This window comes from Eptatretus burgeri, chromosome 12 (genome assembly GCF_056783735.1).
Source record: "Eptatretus burgeri isolate ZD-2024b chromosome 12, Ebu_testis_v1, whole genome shotgun sequence".
Taxonomy (NCBI): domain Eukaryota; kingdom Metazoa; phylum Chordata; class Myxini; order Myxiniformes; family Myxinidae; genus Eptatretus; species Eptatretus burgeri.
Window position 1 is genome coordinate 15,446,884 of NC_140972.1, and position 21,315 is coordinate 15,468,198.

General features: G+C 47.0%; 1 protein-coding gene across 4 annotated transcripts in view; it reads left to right on the plus strand.

Moving 5' to 3' along the window:
* The window catches only part of LOC147015151 (SURP and G-patch domain-containing protein 1-like), an 89,849-nt gene extending 71,913 nt beyond the window's left edge, over window positions 1–17,936 (plus strand). For all 4 annotated transcript variants that reach the window (XM_085849655.1, XM_085849656.1, XM_085849657.1 and 1 more), the window contains 2 exons: window positions 9,148–9,277; window positions 17,506–17,936. In XM_085849655.1, the coding sequence (XP_085705781.1) occupies window positions 9,148–9,277; window positions 17,506–17,532 (157 nt within the window). In that variant the 3' untranslated portion in view covers window positions 17,533–17,936. The remainder of the gene's footprint in view (window positions 1–9,147; window positions 9,278–17,505) is intronic.
* The last annotated feature ends 3,379 nt before the right edge of the window (window positions 17,937–21,315 follow it).

Here is a 21,315-nt window from a genome sequence, read left to right on the forward strand (position 1 = left end):
AAGGCAGTGAGCAGGGAGCTTAAAATGGCGACTCCACGTGTGGGAGCAAACGAGCTGGGTGGGGGTGCAACGGCTGACAGGCCCGCGGTGGAGGCGGGTGAAAAAATAATTCGTGGAACGTGTTGGGCGAGGGTCGTGACGATGACCGAAAGGGAAAAATTAAATGGGGAGACCAAAACGTGTGAGACGAGACACGAGGTGACGACAACAGAAATAATAGTTGAGACAAGGGAGGTAAAGGGTGAAGAGTTGGCAGAGACACGGGAGATGGGAACGATACAGGGAAGACTACACGATGAAGACGGGGTAAGTGACGCGCACGCACACACGGAGGTAGTGGAGGACAATGGGGTTGAGCTCGCGGAGCGTGTTGGGACCCGGTGCGAGCACCTGGATGGCCTCCTCCAGGAACGAGGGGAGGGAGTATGCCCCCTTGAGGCGAGTCACGACCAGGTGAGTTCGGTCGTGCTTTGCGAGGTTGAGGGGACGAGTGCTGTGGACGGGTGCACGGAGAGCTTGGGGGTATAGAGGCCCCGGAGACCCTTGTGGGGACACAAATCCCCAGTGTGGTTGTCCCTGTGTGTGTGGTGCAAGGTGTGAGTGCGGCACCGTGTGTGGAAGCGACCCCGTGTGTGAGTGGTGTGGTGGCGATGGTGCCAGAGTGCGTGCTTCCCAGCACGCCGGGTGTGGATGGGGCACCGTGTGTGAGTGAGGCCGTGTGTGTGAGTGAAACGGCCAGTATGAGTGAGGCACCACGTGTGAGTGGTGTGGTGGCGATGGTGCCAGAGTGCGTGCTTCCCAGCACGCCGGGTGTGGATGGGGCACCGTGTGTGAGTGAGGCCGTGTGTGTGAGTGAAACGGCCAGTATGAGTGAGGCACCACGTGTGAGTGGTGTGGTGGCGATGGTGCCGGAGTACGTGCTTCCCAGCACGCCGTGTGTGGATGAGGCACGGAGTGTGAGTGAGGCACCGCGGGTTAGTGCCCCCGCGTGTGTGGGTGAGGCACCGTGTGTGGAAGAGACCGCGTGTGTGAGTGTCGCCGTGTGTATGAGTGAGGTACCGCGGGTGAGTGCCCCCGCGTGTGTGGATGAGGCACGGTGTGAGAGTAGTGAGGCACGCGTGAGTGAACGGCCGTGTGCAAGGTCGCTGTGTGCAAGGGAGACCGTGTGTGTGAGTGAAACGGCCAGTATGAGTGAGGCACCACGTGTGAGTGGTGTGGTGGCGATGGTGCCGGAGTACGTGCTTCCCAGCACGCCGTGTGTGGATGAGGCACGGAGTGTGAGTGAGGCACCGTGGGTTAGTGCCCCCGCGTGTGTGGGTGAGGCACCGTGTGTGGAAGAGACCGCGTGTGTGAGTGTCGCCGTGTGTATGAGTGAGGCACCGCGCGTGAGTGCCCCCGCGTGTGTAAGTAGTATGGTTTGTGTGAGTGGTGAGGCACCGTGCGTGAGTGAACGGCCGTGTGCAAGGTCGCTGTGTGCAAGGGAGACCGTGTGTGTGAGAGAGCGGTATGAGAGGGAGATGTCGGTTGGCATGCGGGAGCACGCAGCCGCATCTCCCGGTGTGAGTTTAATGGTGTGGACTGTGTGCGTCGTAACACGCAGGTGTGCGTGGGTTGAATGGCGACGACGAAGGCGACAGAAGAAAGAAAGCCGGGTAGCGGCCGTAGTTGTTTCGAGGACCGTGCCGGGTTCACCCAGCAGTGAGCACGCGGTTCGTGCTGTGCAACGCACGAGACCGCCACGTGCTCGCTTGCGAGAGTGAAGTCCCGGTCCGGAAACGCCAGCGGTGGATTTGCCGATCCCGCGGACGGACAAAGTTTAGGCAGGTAAATGGATTTGGACCGGACGGGTTCTCCACGCGATCGTGTGTGTTAAGCTCCAACGGGCAAAGCACATGTGTTCGCGTGGGGAACCCCTCGAGACGTGGGGCTTGTTTTTTTTATGCGCACGGTGACGTCATGGCTGCACGTGGGGTTGGAATCCGGCAGGAGGGGTATCTCTGCCGGATGGCACCGTCCAAGGAGGGACGAGGAACACGTGCAGCTGCATGACGTCACGGGCAGGTGCAAAGTGCGCGAGCTCTGAGTTGCCGCGCAGGTGCTGCGCATGGAAAAAAAAAAAAAAAAGCAAGCCTCACTTTCGGGTGTACAGGATTCCTGGGCAAGGGGTGAAAGACCCCCTTACCCTGGGCACAGGATGAAAACTAGTTAGGGGGAAGGGTTAGCTTAGTTAGACCGACTTCATGGGGCAGGGGTAAGTCCTCATGGAGTCCATGGAATGGATTAGGTAGAGGGATTTAGTGAGCTTTAGGTTGGGAAATAAAATGATTTATTTGAGACAGAGACAGACTGTGAATGTGTAGAGGGGACGTAGTTTAGCTACGTAGTGTTAAAAGGAACGTGCTGTAGTTTAAGGGACGACGTGGGAGCACGAGTTAGTTAGGGGATGTAGTTAGAAGGATGGCAGAGTTCAGTGGTGTGTGTGTTGAAGAGTTGGTGAGTGAAGTGGAAGCATGTGCTTGGTGAGTGAGTGAGGCCAGCGGGTCTGTGTGAATGGGGAATGCATGGTGCGATGAGTGATTGGGGGGAGGAGTGACTCCCGCCCAAGGGACCCCGGGGTCAGAGTAAAGTGAGTTAGCTGGGTTAGTCAAATTGAAAAATGGAGGTCGTTTTGTTGTTGGTGGGAAAGTAGGCTCGAGACCCATTTGGAGGGGTGCAGGAGCCCTGTTGACGGGCTTGGGAGCGTGGCTGCGAAAGGTGAGTATCGCTGAGTGGGTACCCCGGGCACCAGGCTAGTCGGCCGCGGTAGGCCATGGGCCCATGGGGGGCCGGGATAGCGTAGTGGGCACGGGTGCGCCTGCTTGGTGCGGGGGCCCGGGGCGCCATTAGCCACGTGGGCAGTGTTGTGGGCACGGGTGACCCTCGGAAAGGGGCCCGGGAGGCCGGCCTGCCACGTGTGCGTTTCAGGGGAGGTGCCATAGGGGGCACTCCCCGGTGTTAGGGAGCTGGTAGGCTCGGAGGCAGTGTAGTGCCCGGGGGTGCCATAGCGGGAGATTCGGCAGAGGGTCGTGCCTGCCAAAGGGAGCCACGTGTCCCAGCCAGGAGACCGTGTGAGGGCACGGAGAGAAAATTGGGGGGCGAGGCCCGAAATTGTAAGGACACCAACACAGGCGACGGGAATCTGGGTTGTTAGAACCAATAGTTTAAGCGAGAGGCGCTTGTTGAAAGCCCCGGGGTAGTTTAACAGTTAAATGGATAGGGTAGATTAGGAAGTGTACCCCTCCGCACCATCCATCCCCTCGCTCTCGTTGTGGGCCGCTGGACCCACTTTGGGTTAGATCGCCGAACTCTGGGGAGGCCATTCTGAGGCTTCGCTGGGCCTCGACACAGGACGTTAGCTCTCCCTTATTCCCCTCCGGGAAGGGAACGTAGGGGTTGGGAGTAGGCTAGGTGACAGGATAGGTTAGCCGAACAAGGACGATAAAGGGGGTTAGGGGACGATTTATAGTGGGGGAGTAAACATAAAAACAACAGAAAAAAATTAAGTTGGGGCTAAATTGGGGTTTGACAAATTAAGGGAGTGGGTATGTACAGTGACAGGCAAAGGCGATAGGTTGGGAGGGAGACAGGTATGTAGGTCCGAGCCCGCCTTCCAAGTGGCCAGCACCACCGCACTCCCTCCACCAACCTCCACTGAACGGCAAAGGCTGGCCAACTTCATCGGCTGGCCGTGTTTTGCTTCAGGGCGGAGGCCGGCCAAGTTCATCGGCAGCTGTGTGCTGCAAGGCCTGTGCCGGCCAGTTCATCTGCTGGCTGTTTTTCTTCAAGGCCTGTGCCGGCCAGTTCATCTGCCAGCTGTGTTTGCCTGCAGCGGCCTTCTTCTGCGGGCTGTGTTGCCTGCGCCTTTGCCATGCCATGCCCACTGCCCACGTTCACCAGCCCTGTTCAATTTTTGCTTTGCCCCCCCCCCCCCCGGTTCATTGCCATGTGCGCCAGGATCGTAAAAGCAACAGTTTGCAAGCTGCAAGAACTGCCCTGTTGGCAGCTACAACACGGGCCTGCAGTGGCGGCCCGTGCACCGTGTTTGCGTTCATGCATCCATTCGTTGTGCTCATTGCGTGTGCCACTTGAGCTGGCACGGAGACTGCGTTTGTGCAGCCCAAGCACCGTTGTTGTTCACTGAGTTCAGTTCAAAAGGGAAGGCCTTGGACTGCGTGTGAGCAGCCAGCCACGTTCCCTGTCACCTGCATTGTTTGAGCCAGAGACTGCATGCGGGCAGCCTGGCTCCCTGCTAACTGCTTTCTTTTTGCAGAGTTCAATGATCCTGGGCCATGGTTTAGTGTAAAATTTGTAAGTTAAGGTCAAGATGTACTGTAAATATGAGTGCGCCCCCGGCATGTATGTCTTAGCGCCGGCAATTTTATTTAAGTCGTCCGTGTGAGTGAGTTTGTTTAGGTAGTCACGCAGCCCTCAGGTTATTTATTTTGGGGACACGAATACCATGAATGTCGCACTCAGGGATCCGTAGGTAAAATGTACTAGGGGAAAACTACACATGATGGCACACGAAAATTTGACGACTCGGGACGAGTCTGTAAAAAGGGAAGGGGGTAGTGTTGTGGTTACCAGATTCGCAAACCACCATTCAGGTCCCTTAGGTGAGGTATCTCGGTAAGTACATGTGTAGTTAGGTCCAAACCCGTTGTCTAGTGGGAATACATGTCATTTATGCGAGCTGCGACTCTTCAGGATAGCCGTTTTTCTTTCACTATCTTTATTTTGGACCAACCGCCATGATCACAACCACAACATCAACCACCGACCACAACCACCGCTTCACCACAACCGCCACGACCTTCACGCACACCTCACAACCGTAGCATCGCCACCGTTCTTGCCCCGCTGTGGGTACCGGTGTTGGACTCATGCAGAACGCGCGTCGAACAGCGTGTACAAAATCACGGATTTTGTGCTTCAAAAACGGATCAAAAACGACACACGCCCACTTTTTGCCGTCCAATCGGTGAGCGAGGGGCAATTTGGCCCCGCCCCCAGGGCGATCGATATATGCAAATTTGTGGATCAAAAAGCCTTCACGCCCACTTTTTCTCGGGCCAATGGGGAGCGAGGTGAAAGGTCAAAGGGAGGGGGTCAAAGGCGAAGTTACGGGGGGATAAAAGGACGGTGTTCGTCAGTCAGAAGGAGTCAGCAGGACGAGAACGAGTCGCAAACAAGAACGAGAAGGAGTCGGAACGGAGGGGACGAGTGTGGAAGACTGGAGCCCGAAGCCTGCAGTGGCTGGAGAAGCTGAAGAGAGTCGGACGAGGGGGTGCTCGCGTCGGTGCCAGGAGCTGCACGCCCGAGGGAGGCCGGCAGCGCGACCTGGCCGAGGTGGAGACGCACACCAGGGATAATGAAGATCCTCTATACCCCGAGCATCAGCAACCCCCTCCTGTTTCCCCCCGCGCTGAGATAGTGCGACCAAGGGGGCCCCGTTCCCACCCCCCTGCCAGGCACTGTCCACGAGGCCCGCGGGTTGCGGGGCCATCGCCGCTCCGCGTCTCATCACCAGACGGGTAGGCCCAACCCGGTCTCGGCCTCAGGCCTGCCTCATTCTTGAGGGGATTTCTTTTCCTTGGTTTTGGGTATGTGTTGTCGGCGCCGTCTGTGAAGTAGAATTGTACAAGTGTTGCCGTGTGCTCGGTAGTCGGTATTAGCTCTGCACTGTGTTTTCACTTTTATGTTTGCTTTTTGTGTAAATGGAATTGTGTTTTCTTTTTTTGTGTGCATTTGGTGGAATTGTATTTGTGTGCTTCCCGTGTGCCGAGAATAAATGTGCTTTATTGTTGAACTGTTTCCCGCTTCGCTTCGTCTTTTCCTCCATTGAATCCCCATCTTGCTTCACGTAAAGGGTTGGTAGTGGGCTGAATACGCCCGATAATTAATCGAACCGTCGAGGTCGACGATAACACCGCTCGGTTATTCTGATAGTACGGAACGGGTCGCTTAAGTGGCCCGTGTCCGAAGTCGACCTGCGGCGAGGTGCGATCGCCCGGTCTACCCTCCGCGTGGGTACTTAGGTAGTTCGAATTTGGCGAGCAACCCTATCCCACGCGGGGGCTGATTGGCTCGATCGCGGTGAGACCGAAAGGTCCACCCGTGACTGGTTCCCGGCGTTAGTCCGAGAGGGTCACGACTGGATTGTCCGTCCGGTGGGCGACGTGCCGCGATTCGAGTGTTGTGGCCGTCGCACGCCGGCGGGCGCGAAGACCGCAACAATATATATATACACATCACAACGAGAGGATGGCCGGAAAGAGATTTGCATATTTCACATGCCAGTCATGTACGTGTGGCGGCCCAATAACTTGCATACATGTTGTATGGCCCGTATACCCTTGTGTTTCCATTTTTGGTCCAGACTCTGAGGTTTGCTGCAGTGCATTGTGGGATTGAACGGTGACTCCGATGGGATAGCGGACATAATTCTCCCAAATGGCAGGTGTAGTACATTTGAGAGAATAAAACATGAAAAGTGCAATTTTTAGAGAATTACTATGATCAAGGATAACAATGAAACAGATTATCTTTTGGCTAAACTGGCATACAGAGTTGAGGCCTGTGAAGCATGAAAAGGAACAGAACAGAACAAGCACAGTGAAAAGTTGATGAACACACCAATAGCAAGGGAGAGGGTCATAACAGAGGACATTTAGAGGAATAAGACATAAGGGGAGGAAGACATAGAGTGAAGAAACCTGATTCAAGCTAAATATGATGAGAAGGGGCTGAAAGAAGACGAATGGGGAAACCAGGGATGAAACATCACTGGAACAAAAAACAAAGGTTGGTGGAGGGAGAGGGGGATAAAATGCAATAACCTGGAAAGGAAGAGGTGGGCTTTGGGAGAGGTAATGACTGTCAAAAATATAAATATGGATTGGAGGTGACATGAGTGGGGATTCATCATGGGAGATTCCAATGACTTTTCAAGGACTTGGTCTCTTATGACATCGAGATGGTTAAAGGTGCGAAGTGGGGCCTCCAACCCAAACTGGATGAATGCCTCATGTTGAGAAGTTCAGATTTACCAAGGAAAGTCTTGTCATAACAGAGGAATCCCAGTTATCGGATGGCTATGGGGGCAACTTGGATATATGGTTTGCCTTCAAGAGATTGTCGCTGATGGTGAGGCCTAAAGGTTTGAGGGACTGAATGTCTTCAAGAGGTTTCTTAAGGCAGTGGATTGGAGGGTTCTCCAGATGGGTCTTTCAGAGAGGGAGAGAGAGATGAGGATATAGTTTTGTTTGGGGTGAAATAGTTATTCCAAGTGATGGCCAGCTCCTATTTCTATCAAGATCCACGTAGAGGGAAGATGATGCTGCCTGTCTTTCTGAGGGATGTAGGATCCTATGGCAGATGGAGTCATCAGCAAGAATGAGGGTTTTCTATAGAATAAGAAATAATTGATGAAGAGAGGAACATGACTAAGCCCACGACGCTGCCCTGGGGCACTCCAGCCTTGACAGGGAAAAGAGATTGGAGGATTCCTTCGAGAGCCACAGATTCATTGTGAGAGAGTAGGAAGTCAACAATCCATGAGTGGAAGTAGCTTTGGATAAACCTGTTAACGATAGTTAGCTCTGTCACTGAAGGTGGGCAGAGGTTATGTTTTCACCCCTGTCTGTTTGTTTGTGAGCAGGATATCTCAAAAACTTATGGACAGATTTGGACGAAATTTGGTGGACAAGGACGAATTGATTAGATTTTGGTGAAGATACGAATCCTGGTACCAGGATTTTTTAAGTGGTTCTTCATGGTTGAGATATATGGCCAAAAATTATATCCAGCATGATGTCTCAAAAAGTTACGGATCGATTCAGATGAAACTTGGTGAACAGGTTGGGTGTGTGACGAGGGCAAATTGATTCGATTTTGGTGAAGATCTGGATCCGGGTCTGATGATTTTATGTGATTCTTCACCATTGAGAGATTGGGCCCAAAACAATATATGACATGATATTTAAAAAGTTATCGATGGATTATGACAAAACTTGGTGGATGAGTTGGGTCGCTGACGAGAACAAGCTGATTATATTTTGGTTAAGGTCCAGATGCAGATCCGGCCTCTAGGTGGGATACAAAACGTAAACTGTTCAGCCTGGCAGAGGTATGCACTCTACCGAGTGCTTTTCTAGTTTTGATGTCACCATGTTTAACCATCATTTTGACATTGTGCTGAATAAATGAATGTTGAAATTGTTTAATCGATAAAATCCATTCCTGTAGAAATAAATTCTTCTCTCTGGAGACCACAGAGGAATTGAAAGAGTGGCCAGGGGAGTTGTGTTGAGAAAATGGCAAGAGGGTTGGGAGGACATGTAAACGGGAAGTTGAGAGTTTGGAGAACATGGCAGGGTGCCTCACTGTTTCAGAGTCCTGATCTCTTGTCTGAAATTTGCGGCCTCCATCGCTTGTTGAAAGAGGAGCCGCAGCACATTCAGCGTTATCACTGGGATGGAAACCAAGCTGATGTTCAGAGATTGGGCAATCTGAAAATGGTAAAGACTTCATATCGGGAGTAATGATGGATTCAATTTAAACTATTATTTGGAAAGCAAGCTTACTGCTCCATAGGATCTGTTTTTTGCACCCTTCTTGTGAACCAGCATGATGTTTTGCTCACTTTCAGGCAGATGGAAGGCAGCCAAAGGAGGACAGGCTGAATGGAGCAAACAGCTTAGAAACAAGAGAAGCAACAGCAGGATTCCAAAATATGATTTGATTTGAGAGATTTCTCTTTTTTTTTTTTTTCTTTTTTTTGTATACCTTGTCGAGGCTCGTGTGAGAGCATACGCACAACGCACAGCAAGGGGGGCATGAGACAAGAGCGGCGGGAGTGGGAAGGACAAAACAGTGGAGAACAGAGACATTAGGAGATCTGTGGAAGGGAGAGGGATGGGGCAGGGAACATGGGGAATACAAGATGGACTTTTCTTCTGCACTTGCAGCCGATTTGTAGATACCTCTTAATTTTATTTATGTTATTTTATTTTCATACACCTCTGGTCTCGTTCAGAATGTTAAAAAAAAATTTAATTGTTTCACTTTTTAATGGTGCATCTCTCTTTTGCTCCCCATTTTCCTCAGAGGGACACAGCCTGTTGATGGCGCAGGTTTTGGAATCGATCGCCCTGCTGAACTGTCCAAGGAGGATGATGAGTATGATGCATTCAGGAAGCGCATGATGCTTGCTTACAGGTTCCGGCCGAACCCACTGGTACATGGAATGATTCGCTTTCTTCAAATGATTTCCTTGATCTTCTCTTCTGCTGATTCCACTTATTTCCCTTCTGCTTTTATTGCCATTCTCCTTCTTCTGTTGGGATTCTTCTTCTATTGGGCTTTAGCTTATGTTCGGCTTCTGCTTCTTCTCATTCTGTGACCTTCATGGTTTTGTTTTCCACTGTGGTTTCTTCTCAACTATCACTTTTATTACCTCTGCCACCGAAGGTGGGCAGAGGTTATATTTTCACCCCTGTCAGTCTGTTTGTTTGTCTGTGAAGAGGATATCTCAAAAAGTTGTTGACGGATTCGGACGAAATTTGGTGGACAGGTTGGATGTGTGACATGAAATAATTGATTCGATTTTGGTGAAGATCCGGGTCTGGATCCGAATACGAGAATTTTTTAATTTTATAAGTGATTTTTCACCATTGAGAGAGAGGACCAAAAACAATATCTTGCACAATATTTCAAAACGTGGCCGGACCACAAATAGGACCACAGGTCTTGAAGCTCACATACTGTAGATCAGGAGCAATCAGTCAATGATGTCATAAAATATCGAAATTTTGTTCACGTGCAGAATCTGGTTACGTGATTGGTTGAATGATGCCCTCTCGATCCCGATTACAGCGATACATGCTCACAGATCATGTTTTTACAGGTTACCGGTCATGTTTTTGGTTGAGGGCATGGCTGTGCTGCTGATGCAACGTCCCCTGTAGGTTAGGGCAGGACTTTTTTTGTGTCTTAGACCCGATTTGAACCCATGAATGAGTGCTTATTTTGATGCAGTCAATATACGTTCATTGGGAATCGGATGTACAGCGAGTGGCCAAGTTTCATCAAAATTGTGTGTTTGTTTCAAGCAATAATGATTGAAGTGTTTACAGACTCACTGACTGACTTACCTTCGGACACTGCTCGATCGCAAAAGCTCACCCGATTAAAGTCCAGATGAGCTAAAAATGGTAAATGAAATTATTGAAGCTATTTTTTGCTCCATAAATATAATTCTGTGAATTAATGTCAAAGTGAAACATAAAACAAACATCTTAGTTTCTTTCAAATGAAAATGTATTATAAGCTTCCTCTAATCTGTGTAAATCAAAATTGGATGAACAATAATATAATTAGTGGTTTACACCTTTCAATGATGTCACATTTCTCGGCTCCTTTGCTTCTCATCTTGTATTATGTTGAAACAGCTTTATATTATTACACCAACTTGTATTTTCAAATAATCTTTACCCTGCGCTCACGAAGCGAAGAGTGGGGTGAAGCAATCGGTTGCGTTGTACGTCTGACGTACGTGCGTTCGTACGTGTCTGCAGTTTTTAAAATTCATTTTCTCAGCAACCATTAGTCTGATTGGCACGAGATTTTCCAAATCGGTGCACCTCCTGTAGAATTTCTTTAGTCATAAGTATGCTGTCAGAGGTCACGTGGTACAGGCACCATCTTGGGAAAAAAACCGAAAAACTTTGCACCTCTATATCTCTGAAAACTCTCTGTGGGAAAAATTTGCACATGGCTCATTGTCAAGTACTCCCCATGGGGAATAAGATGTGTTAATGATGATGTCATCAGTCTTTATTATGATGTCATAATTCGCCAAGTACAATGCTTGATTCGATAAGTAATGAAAAAAATTTTCTTTGCAACTGTTGGTCCAATTATCACAAAATTTTGACCATAGGTGTGCCACTTCTTGTAGAATTTTTTTTTGTCATAATTATGATGTCATCGGTCACGTGGTACAGGCGCCATCTAGGAAAAACCCAAAAACTTTGAAATTCTATTTCTCTGAAACCGCTCCATGGAAAAAATGTACACATGGCTCAGTCAAGTACTCCCCATGGAGAATAAGATATGTTAATGATGACTTTCATTATGACGTCATAATTCGACAAGTGCAACGCTTGATCCGGTCAGTATGAAGAAAAACTTCTCTGCAATGGTTGGTCCGATTGACATGAAATTTTGACCATAAGTGCGCCCCTGGAGGAATTTATAATGATAATTATGATGTTTTACGTCATGTGGTACAGGTGCCATCTTAGATAAACCGAAAAACTTTGTTCCTCCATAATCTCCTAAATTGGAACATGGCTCATTGTCAAGTACTCCCCATGGGGAATTTGATATGTCATCGGTGCCTTCATTATGACGTCATAATTCGACAAGAGCAACGCTTGATCTGGTCAGTGTGAAAACAAATTTTTTTCTGCAAATATTAAAACTGCTAACTGATCAATGCAAAACTTTAACGAATTTATCAACTACCCATGGGAAATATAGTTTGATAAAAGTGACATCATCGTTCACTGGTCTGACACCATATTGGATGAAAGAAAAAAAAATAACCTTAAAAAAACAGAAGAATTGCCTTGCACCAAGTCCTCAAGACTGCAGGATAAGTATTCTATGAATACCATCTATATATTGTTAAAACTCTCATCGTGTGCGTGCGTGCGTACATACATACATGCCGGTAGGCGACATGGTTGGTCGCTAGATAAGGCGAATTTGAAATATGTCGATAAGAGAACACATCAGATGGCATTTTTGCCGTTCGTTGTTCCCTATAGGAACATGACGAGCAACTGTCCATTCATCATTTGGGTTCGATTCCCTAACCCTACGTTAGGGAATCCCAATGCGAACGTTGGGGTGAAAGCATGTAGTAATATAATTGCATACTAGTCATACAGTTTTTGACTGATCAGGCTGAAATTTTTTGACAGAGGTTGATTATAGTGCGCATAAAAGCGCGGAAGCCAATTTTTTGATTTTCGAAATTTTTTTTCTTCGGATTTTTTCAAAAATTCCAAATCCCATTGCTAGGCAACAGTGGCGTCCATAGCAACGGTGCTCAAAAGCATACAACTAGATCCTGGTATGAACCTACCAGGCAAGTTTCATCAAAATCGGTTGACTCCTCTGGCCTCCAGAGCTGTCCATTACATACAAATAAACAGACATACAAACAGACATACAGACAGACCGAAAACCTGAGAATATGGGTAGTCTAGCGACCACCCAACATACATACATATCTATTTTTTATATATACACTACTGGTCAAAAGTTTTAGAACATCCCCATTTTTCCATTTTTTACTGAATTTAAGCAGTTCAAGTCCAGTGAATAACCTGAAATGGTACAAAGCTAAGCAGTAAACTGCCAGAGGTTAAAAAAAAAGTTTGGGTTTCCAAAATCTGAATAATAATGTAAGTTTCAGAGTTGTTAAAAAGGCCCTTTTCAGGGAACAAGTAATGGGTTAACAACTGCAGGGCTGTTATATCTGCAAAAGGTGGCTACTTTGATGAGTCAAAAATTTAGATTAAATTTTGTTCAACAAAACGATTCCATGATTTCTTTTTTATCTGCAATTGTTTATTTGTTCGATGCTTTCATTTCAGAGTACATTGAAACGTTAAACTGCTTAAATTTCAGTAAAAACTGGAAAAATGAGGGTGTTCTAAAACTCTTGACCGGTAGTGCATATGTATGTATGTATGTTCCCGAAATACAGCCAAAACAGTACACGATAGCGCAAAAATTTTCGGGCCACATTTGTGACCATTCGCCTGCGGTGTGCAGTATCAAGTTTCGTTCAAATCGGGCAATGAAAAAAATTATTTTATAAATCTCAAACATTTAGTACAGACAAAGAACGATTTATTTTTAAGCATAAAATAAACATCGCCATTTTGATCTAATACCTCCGTAACTCGTGCTTCGTTGAAAGATGACTCCTGAGGTAAATGCTCAAAATTTCTTCGAGTTAAAGTTTGATCACTAAATAATATTAAAATTTTGTCTTGTTTTTTTTTTTCATCAACTGCTGTCACAACGGGAACCCAACGGGTTCACGGGTCGTCTTGTCTTCTTTATAAATGTACCGATTGGTTCTGAAAATAAACTTTTTTCTTGCGAGAAAAAACTGAAACATTTGATATACCTGTCATTTATCCGAGACCCCAACGTCGTCCCAGGGTTTGTTTTGTTCTCTCGTTATACTCTTCAGATATTGTAACAAGAGGGTTTAAATCTTACACAGCACCTCCCAGTAACATTCCGACACCATTCACCTTCTTGAACCATTGCCCACACGCGTTAGCTGATTACAAGCAGCGCACAAAGTTCGGAACATTTACAGTTCGGAACATGTATCAATAAACTGCCTTTATCAGATTGCCTCATTGTTGTCATCATGATTATGACAACCAGAGTTAAAGTGTAGTTTCTTATACATTAGCGGAAGGTCCCGTCTCTGACGGGCGCCTAAGTACTGTTCTTCTCAAACAGCTCACATGTTCTGTGATAGTTGCATTATTTAATTAGTTTCAAATTAAATTATTTTGTGTGCGCATACAGTTAAATTCCAGCTTCAGTTTCCCATCCACTTCTGGACTCGCACACGCACCACTTGGGGGCACTATTTTGGATACATACATATATACATGTAGTGGACAAAAAAAATGGAAACGTCAATGTAAAAATCACTTAATAGGGTGTTGAACCACCATGTGCGGTCAGTACAGCCTGTATGCACAGTGGCAGAGTCCACCGGCATGTGGAATTCTGCAAGAGGGATGCGGCACCATTCTTCCACAAGAAAGTCAATCAACTCAAACCTGTTTGACAGAGGTGGAAAACGCTGTCTCGGGCGTCGTTCCAGAATTTTCCCAAAATGCTCGATTGGGTTCAGATCTCATGATTGAAAAAGCCATGACGTATGGATAACATCAGTGCCATGCTCATAAAAAAAAAACACGATTTTGATGAAACTTGGCCACAAGCTTCATATCTGAAGCCTAACGAAGGTTTATTCACCGTATCAAAATCTGCATTCATTAAAGGTGTCTCTGGAGTGGGGGAGGGAGTTATTGAATCCCCCCCCCCTCAAAATAGGTATTTGCTCTCTTCTCCAAAACTACCCAACAATTTCAATGAAACTTGACCACAACCATCACCACCCATGATGCACCAAAGTTTGTTCACAGCATAAAAAAAGAAATTTTTTTTTTAAATCGGGGTCTAAGGAGGTCTGCAGAGGATTTGAGTGAATGTTGCTCCTGATTGAGCTTCAGGACATGCAGTCGTATTTTATCTTTTTTTTCCCCACTACCTTTACATACATACTGTTGTGGTGCCGGGTCTTGGTGGCGAGCACGACCGCTCGGGGGAGCAGTAGAGTCGGCTCCACTGTACACAGATAAATCCGAAAGCTCACGGGTCCCTTATCGGACCGAAGATCGCCAAAAGGTCGACCACGTGGGGTAGGGTCAATTGCCAATTTCAATATACCTAAATACCCACGCAGTCTAACTACTGGGGAACCACACCCTCAGCCGACTCTGTCCGATCCGAGTCACAGATAACGGCTCAGATCCGGCGTAACCGCGCGGAGTTACCAGAGCCACACTGGACCAAATGAACAATTTACCCTCACTATCTCTCAATACACAGCGTGCTAAGCCAATGAAAGAAACACAGAAATGAGCTGGTACATTCAACAAAAGGGATATTTATTTATAACAATAATCGGGGAAGGGAACAGAGCAGAGTTATCACGAATAAAGAATGTAATGTACAATGAGCAAAAGAAAGCACTTACACAATTCTACTTGAAGACGGGCCCACACACAGACACACACCCAAAGAAATGGACCCCGTCGGGTCTTTATTGAAGGTTTCCCGCTCGAGGAAAGGTGAGCTGGAGACCAGAGCGACCTGGCTTGCTTGGACCTTCCCGCCTCGTGCGGCCCTTGACGATCTGGCTCGGCGGGACTTGAACCCGCAACTCGATGCCGCTGCAAGCACCGAGTACGGAGGGCAGCGTCGGGCTCCAGCACGCTCCTCCGGCACACGACAAGACAGACAAGCGATTCTCGTCCTGACAGACTCGCAGGCAGGCGATCCTCTCAGGACAGGCTCAAGGGAAAAAAGAACAGACCTCCTCGCACACACCCGCTCTTCTCTTCACCACCCCCCCTCCCCCCGGACGCAACTCACCTCCGGATTGGCCGGTGGGTTGTCAGGTGACTCGGGGTGGCCTTCCGATTGGCTGGGGTGCGCGTGTGGTGCTCGCCCTCCACTCATTGGCTGGAGGAAACGCTCTTCTCCCCTCCTCGGAGTGGAGCTTCGACCCGAGACGACGAAAGCTCCGCCCACGTCCCCAGCCAAAAACACGTGCGTAATGGCGACCGGTTGAGTGCAGGAAGGTGGCGTTGTTGTGGTGGTTGTAGTGGTAGTAGCTGTAGTTGTTGGTGGTGAAGAAGCGAAGATGGGCGTTGTCATTGTTGTTGATGATGTAAAAATCCTAACTACAAAAAAAACTTCGTAGCGCACACACACAATTAATCACCCATTAAAACATAGGACGGGACCCTACTTAGAAAGACATACTTAATTTTCCATGCTTGAAATTTTAAGACTTATGCCAGCGTATGACACACGTTCGGCATAACGCTGGCCATAAGTTGTAGGCACGTCACGCGATCGTTGACACACATCGACACACGTTACTTGTAAGTTACTCATAAGTCGAAACACGTCGAGGTAATGTTTAGCGTACCCGAAACTTATTTCTAACCTATGAGTAACGTGTTGTACTCACGTTACGTGATCGGTGACGCACATCGACACACGTTACTTGTAAGGTGCTCATAAGTCGAAACACATCAAGGTAATGGTTGGCGTCAGTGTTCCAGACTCCCTGGTTTTATTTTTTTTTTTTTTTTTTCTTCCTTCCTTCGGTATGATGGTAATTTTGACACTTCGATTTCTTGTGCGGTTATAATATAATATAATTAATAGACTGCCGCTCAACGATTAAAATCATAACCGCACTGTACACTGAACACCGTCATACCGAAGAAAAAAAAAACCGGGAGTCTGGAACACTGACGCTAACCATTACCTTGACGTGTTTCGACTTATGAGTACCTTACAAGTAACGTGTGTCGACGTGTGTCAACGATCGCATATCTTGCGTTCAACTTATTCCCATCGCATGCGGAGCGTGTGTCATACGGCAAGTACGTCGTAAAATTTTCAACATGTTTAAAATTACAAGACGAACTCCATTTAATACGACATATGATAGCGTACTTTAGCGTTCTATTCACGCATACCAAACTTACCCAAACCGTATTCGACGTGCGCCAACGTTTTAGACGCATTTTTCAGAGGTCGGCATACGCTGGCAAGATCGCCAAGGTGTGACTGCGATGTTGACACTTCCATTTCTGCGGCGGTTATGATTTGAATCGTTGTGCGGCAACCTTTTCATAACCTACGCCATGTCATCGTCAGCGATGCGTGCAGCGCGCTATGCCTAAGTACGACTATCGTTGGGCATAGGTTGTGAAGGCCAACAACAGGTTGAGCATTCGTTGGTATAAGCTATCTATAACACAACGAAACGTTCTGTGTCCGTGACTAATATGTTGCGCATAAGACCAAGTCGTTATGAATACGTCCGAATCTTAAAAAAAACATCAAAAGTTCAACGTAAGCCAGCGTTTTACATACATTTTAATATGTTGCCATTGCTGGCTAAAACGTCAAGGTGTGACTGGGCCTTTACCGATATAACTGATCTATAGGACCTAGCTGTTGTGTTCACAAGGTTTCCAAATCCGTAACAATACATCCATACATTCCTACATACATACACACATACATATACATACGTACATACACACAATGCTACACACATGCATATGCGATAGCTGCATGTAAGATAATGAATTGTAAATTGTTTATTTTTCATTTTTTCCCGTGTGATGTAAAATTTCCATCTGCCAGCATTAGTTTGTGGACGCTAAAGATCCCACAGTGTCCTCCGCGAAGAGTAGGCGAGCAATCGCCGGCAACATGGACAAATTCCTGCCCTGACTTCCTGAGTCGGAGTGGCGGCCTGACCAGGATTGTTGCCATAGTAACTGCTTCAGCAGCACAAATACACTGCATTGGGCATGGTGCATGATCGTGATGATAACTTCTCGTTGACATGGCCTGATTTTGTTAATGTCAGAAATGGAAGCTTTCGGGGCAGTTTGTTCACAAATGAATACTGTATATGTATTTTAAATTTCTCTTATTGCTGTTAACGATCTGAAATTCTACTTTTTTATTGTTCGAAGTTTGCAAAAATGCTAATTTGGTGGTTATTATACATCGAGTGAGTTTGCCTTTTGTCGTCTGCAGAATAATCCAAGGAGGCCATACTACTGAGAAGCTACTTCCGTTGTGGAGCTACATGTTCATCATCATGTTTTCATGCTGATGCCATGACTTATAACAACTTTCACAGAACACAGCTTGAATTATTCACACATTATTACCTTGCTGTCATTTAATTCCAAAAATTGTTGCCACAAATGATATATTTTCTTTGCTCGAAAACGAGGTGGGGTCTACAGCTGAGAATCGGTTGATTTTGACTTTTTTGGCATTTGGAAGGTTGCAATGATGACGTATTCTCCTCCTGGTTACACTGTTTTACGAATAGTGTATTGTGTCTGCCGTTTGATCTCTGTGATCGTTAACCAGTTTATGATAGTTTAGATATTGTCATGGTGTCTGACCATTATTTTGACATGGTGCTAAATAAATAAATGAATGTCCAAACTGTTTAATCAATGAAAGTGCATTATTGGAGGAAGGAATGATTGATTGGCTCTCGGATTATCGGAGGGGAGTGGAATCAACTTTATTGAATTTGTGTTGGGGGTGGGGGGGGGTTAAAGTCAAATTTTCATGGATGTAGTCTCTCTCTTGGGTGAAGCAGACTACGTAGCAATCCTACTATATGAATTTACAAATGGTCACTGGCTTTGACACCGAAACAAATTTTTATTACGGACCCTAGGTATCAAAAAGCAACATATAATCGAACAATCAGTTTTCAAATAGAGCACCTCGCCATCATTAGAGCATTTAAATTGCATCAGCTGCGGCAATAAATGATAATTGTTGCTCCCAGCTTGCTGGCTCGATGCCAGAAGACGCCATTTGCATTTTTGCTCTCTCCATCCCTATCCCGTTTAGAATCCCGTGCGGGCACGGAGAACTAGCTTGTCGCCTTAATTTTCATTTGATGGAGATTCACTTCGACCACAAGAATTGAATCGTTAGCACCATTGGGCGAAGGTTTGGAATTTAACTGAACATGGTGGGGATCCAATTGTGCTCGAGTGGAAAGCTGATTCGAGAATAACGACGGTGTGAGCTGGGTTACGGAGGTGTTAATAGAAGGGTTTATAGAGTTTAAGTATAATGAACTAAATCAAGATCAAATACATTAAAAGGCCCTCAAATGCAAAGTGCGGGTGGTGTGTCTAAATGTTCGATTTTCAGAATGATCAGGGTTACAAAAGAGCTTGCTTACCTGTTCTGTCAGTTATTTTGACACAGCTCTTTGTGAAGCCGGAATAATTGCAAGTTTTATGATTATAGTTGCACAATAATCTATAAATTGAAATCGACGTTTTCATTACTTCCATCCTTTGGGTGAGCATTGCTTTCTTTGGTTGTGGAGTGATCGTTTATGACTGGTAGTCGAAGGCATGAAAGCCGAAGGAAAAGCACAAAGCTCTGGCGGTGCCAAGCGAACAATCAAAATGGGACCAAAGCAAAAAAGAATGTCGGCTGCAGACATGACGGGCTACGTTGCGCATATCAATGCAGCACCGGCGCCTCCCCGCACCACGGGCAACTGGAGACACCATTCCCCCTCTCATGGCTGTTTCTTTTTCAATCCCATATTCGTCATACACTCCTCACAAAACCACCCCAAGAAAGCCATCCTCAAGACCTGGCACCATCAGGGTCCTGTCAGCACTGACCCCGCCCTTCTCGCCTTGTTTGCTTGCCCCGCCCTCCCCGTTCTCGCTTGTTCCGAAGAGGCTTCACTGCACTGGACAGCTTCGTGTTTTTATTGATGCAATTACTTTATAAAGCGAAGACCATTTACAGGTGAGGCCATTTGTGTGCCGTTTTGTAAATGTGTCGTGCTTGTGTACGGACAATACATGCTCGTAACCTTTTTCCACCCTTTATACCGTGCCACCCTTTATAACGTGTGGTTCATCATGGATCGGCACAGGTGAGATTTTATTTTTTGGCCTTTTCTCATACAATGAGCGATTTTATGGAGTAACGCATTCAGCAGGAGTCTCGCCACGATACGATATTTAAGAAGCCATTGTGCGGTGAGGATTGCTCGATCACATTGATCTGAGGCAGCTGGAGATGTTGCTCTGGGCGACAGGGGGGAGGAGGAAGGTCCATGGATCATCTCGAGCTTCGTTCCTAAGCAACCTCACAAACTCAATTATCTTCGGTCTTTTCCACAGCCTGAACAACCCCAGCCTTGACAAATACCAGACCTTGTCACCACAACTTCATCCTCCAACTGCTTTCACTTGTTCATTTTGTACGCTGATCTCACCAGCACTCTGCCATCCTCATCTCATCAAACCAACTGACTTACAAACTATCCCCATCTTTCCCCCTAGTATTTACTGTCTCCTAGATTTTGTGTCCTTCTCATGCAAGAAACTAGAGGAGGTTCTGTTAAACCATGACCCTGCTTCGGCAAAGGATCTAGCCGCCCAGGTGCCATTCGTGCCCTTGTTCTCAAATCCTGCTCTGCCTTCTGCTTCCCCTTTGTCTGTTCTATTCGGTCTGTCCTCCTTTGGTTGCCTCCGATCAGCTTGGGAGTCAGAACCCGTCACTTCCATCCACAAGAAGGATGCAAAAACAAATCCCATCAACTACAGACCAGTGAGCTTATTTCTAATTACAAGCAAAGTCATGAAATCTATTGTTGCTGCTGTTGTCATCTTTCCTGTTTTCAAACAGCTTGATCTCTGACCATCAGCTTGGATTCCACCCTGGTCACTCATCCTGGTCAGCAGTAGTTGGAGGCCCTAAATCTCAAGAGGTCAGGACCATCTGTTTGGACGTATCTCGGGCAATCAACAGTCCGTCTTCCTGCTTTGCTTTCCAAACTCTCTGCCTGTGGCATACAAGGCACCTTCATTCCTGGATTTCTTACTTATGCTCACACAGTCAGTGTTGCCATCATTGGAACCCTCTCTTCTTCTTCCCTCTCCCAGTGGAAGCTGGAGTTCCCCAAGGCTGTGTATTCGGCTCAGTCTTCTTCATCATCTACATAAACCATCTATCTAATGCTCTGGAAAAACCCTCCCTTCCTTTTTGCAAATGACTCCACATTGGGTCATGTAGTGCCCTCTCCCACTACTCGGCAGACTGTAGCTGCATACCTCTGCTTATCTCTCTGAAATTGATGACACTCATCTGATAAGTGGAACGTATCCTTAAATCCTGGAAAATCTCACTTTCTCACCCTGTTAAGTATGATCGTCAAACTAATCCACCTATTTATATGGTCAGCCACTGGAAGAGGTTCAGTCTCTGGAACTTGTAGACCTCACCATCAGGCATGACTTCTCTTGGGCCAATTACATTTCAAAGCTTGCTTCCAAAGCCAGCCACAGACGAGGTGTCTTCCACAATTCAAGTCTTTCAAAAAGAAAACCAGAACTGCTCATTCTACAAGGCCTTTGTCTGTACCTCAATTGAATACTTTCCCTGATGAGCTGGCACCCCAGCATTGCACATGTCTCCTGGATTATGTTCAATCCAAAGCCCTCAGTATGATTGAATTTCTTACAATGAGGCTGAAGCACAAGGTTGATTGCTTTCACATTGCAGGTGGGTCAATAGTCTCTGTCTCTGTCTCTGTCTGTCTGTCTGTCTGTCTGTCTCTCTCCATCTCTGTCTCCTCCCTCTCCCCCTCCCCCTCGACCCTCCTCTCTCTCTCTCTCTCTCTCTCTCTCTCTCTCTCTCTCTCTCTCTCTCTCTCCCTACCTTTGCTCCTTCCTCTCTCTCTCCCCCCTCCACCTCCTTTCACTGTCTCACTCTCTCTGTTGCTGAATTGTGCCCACCAAGGATTCAGAGAGACAATGGTGACTCGAAGATAATCTGTGC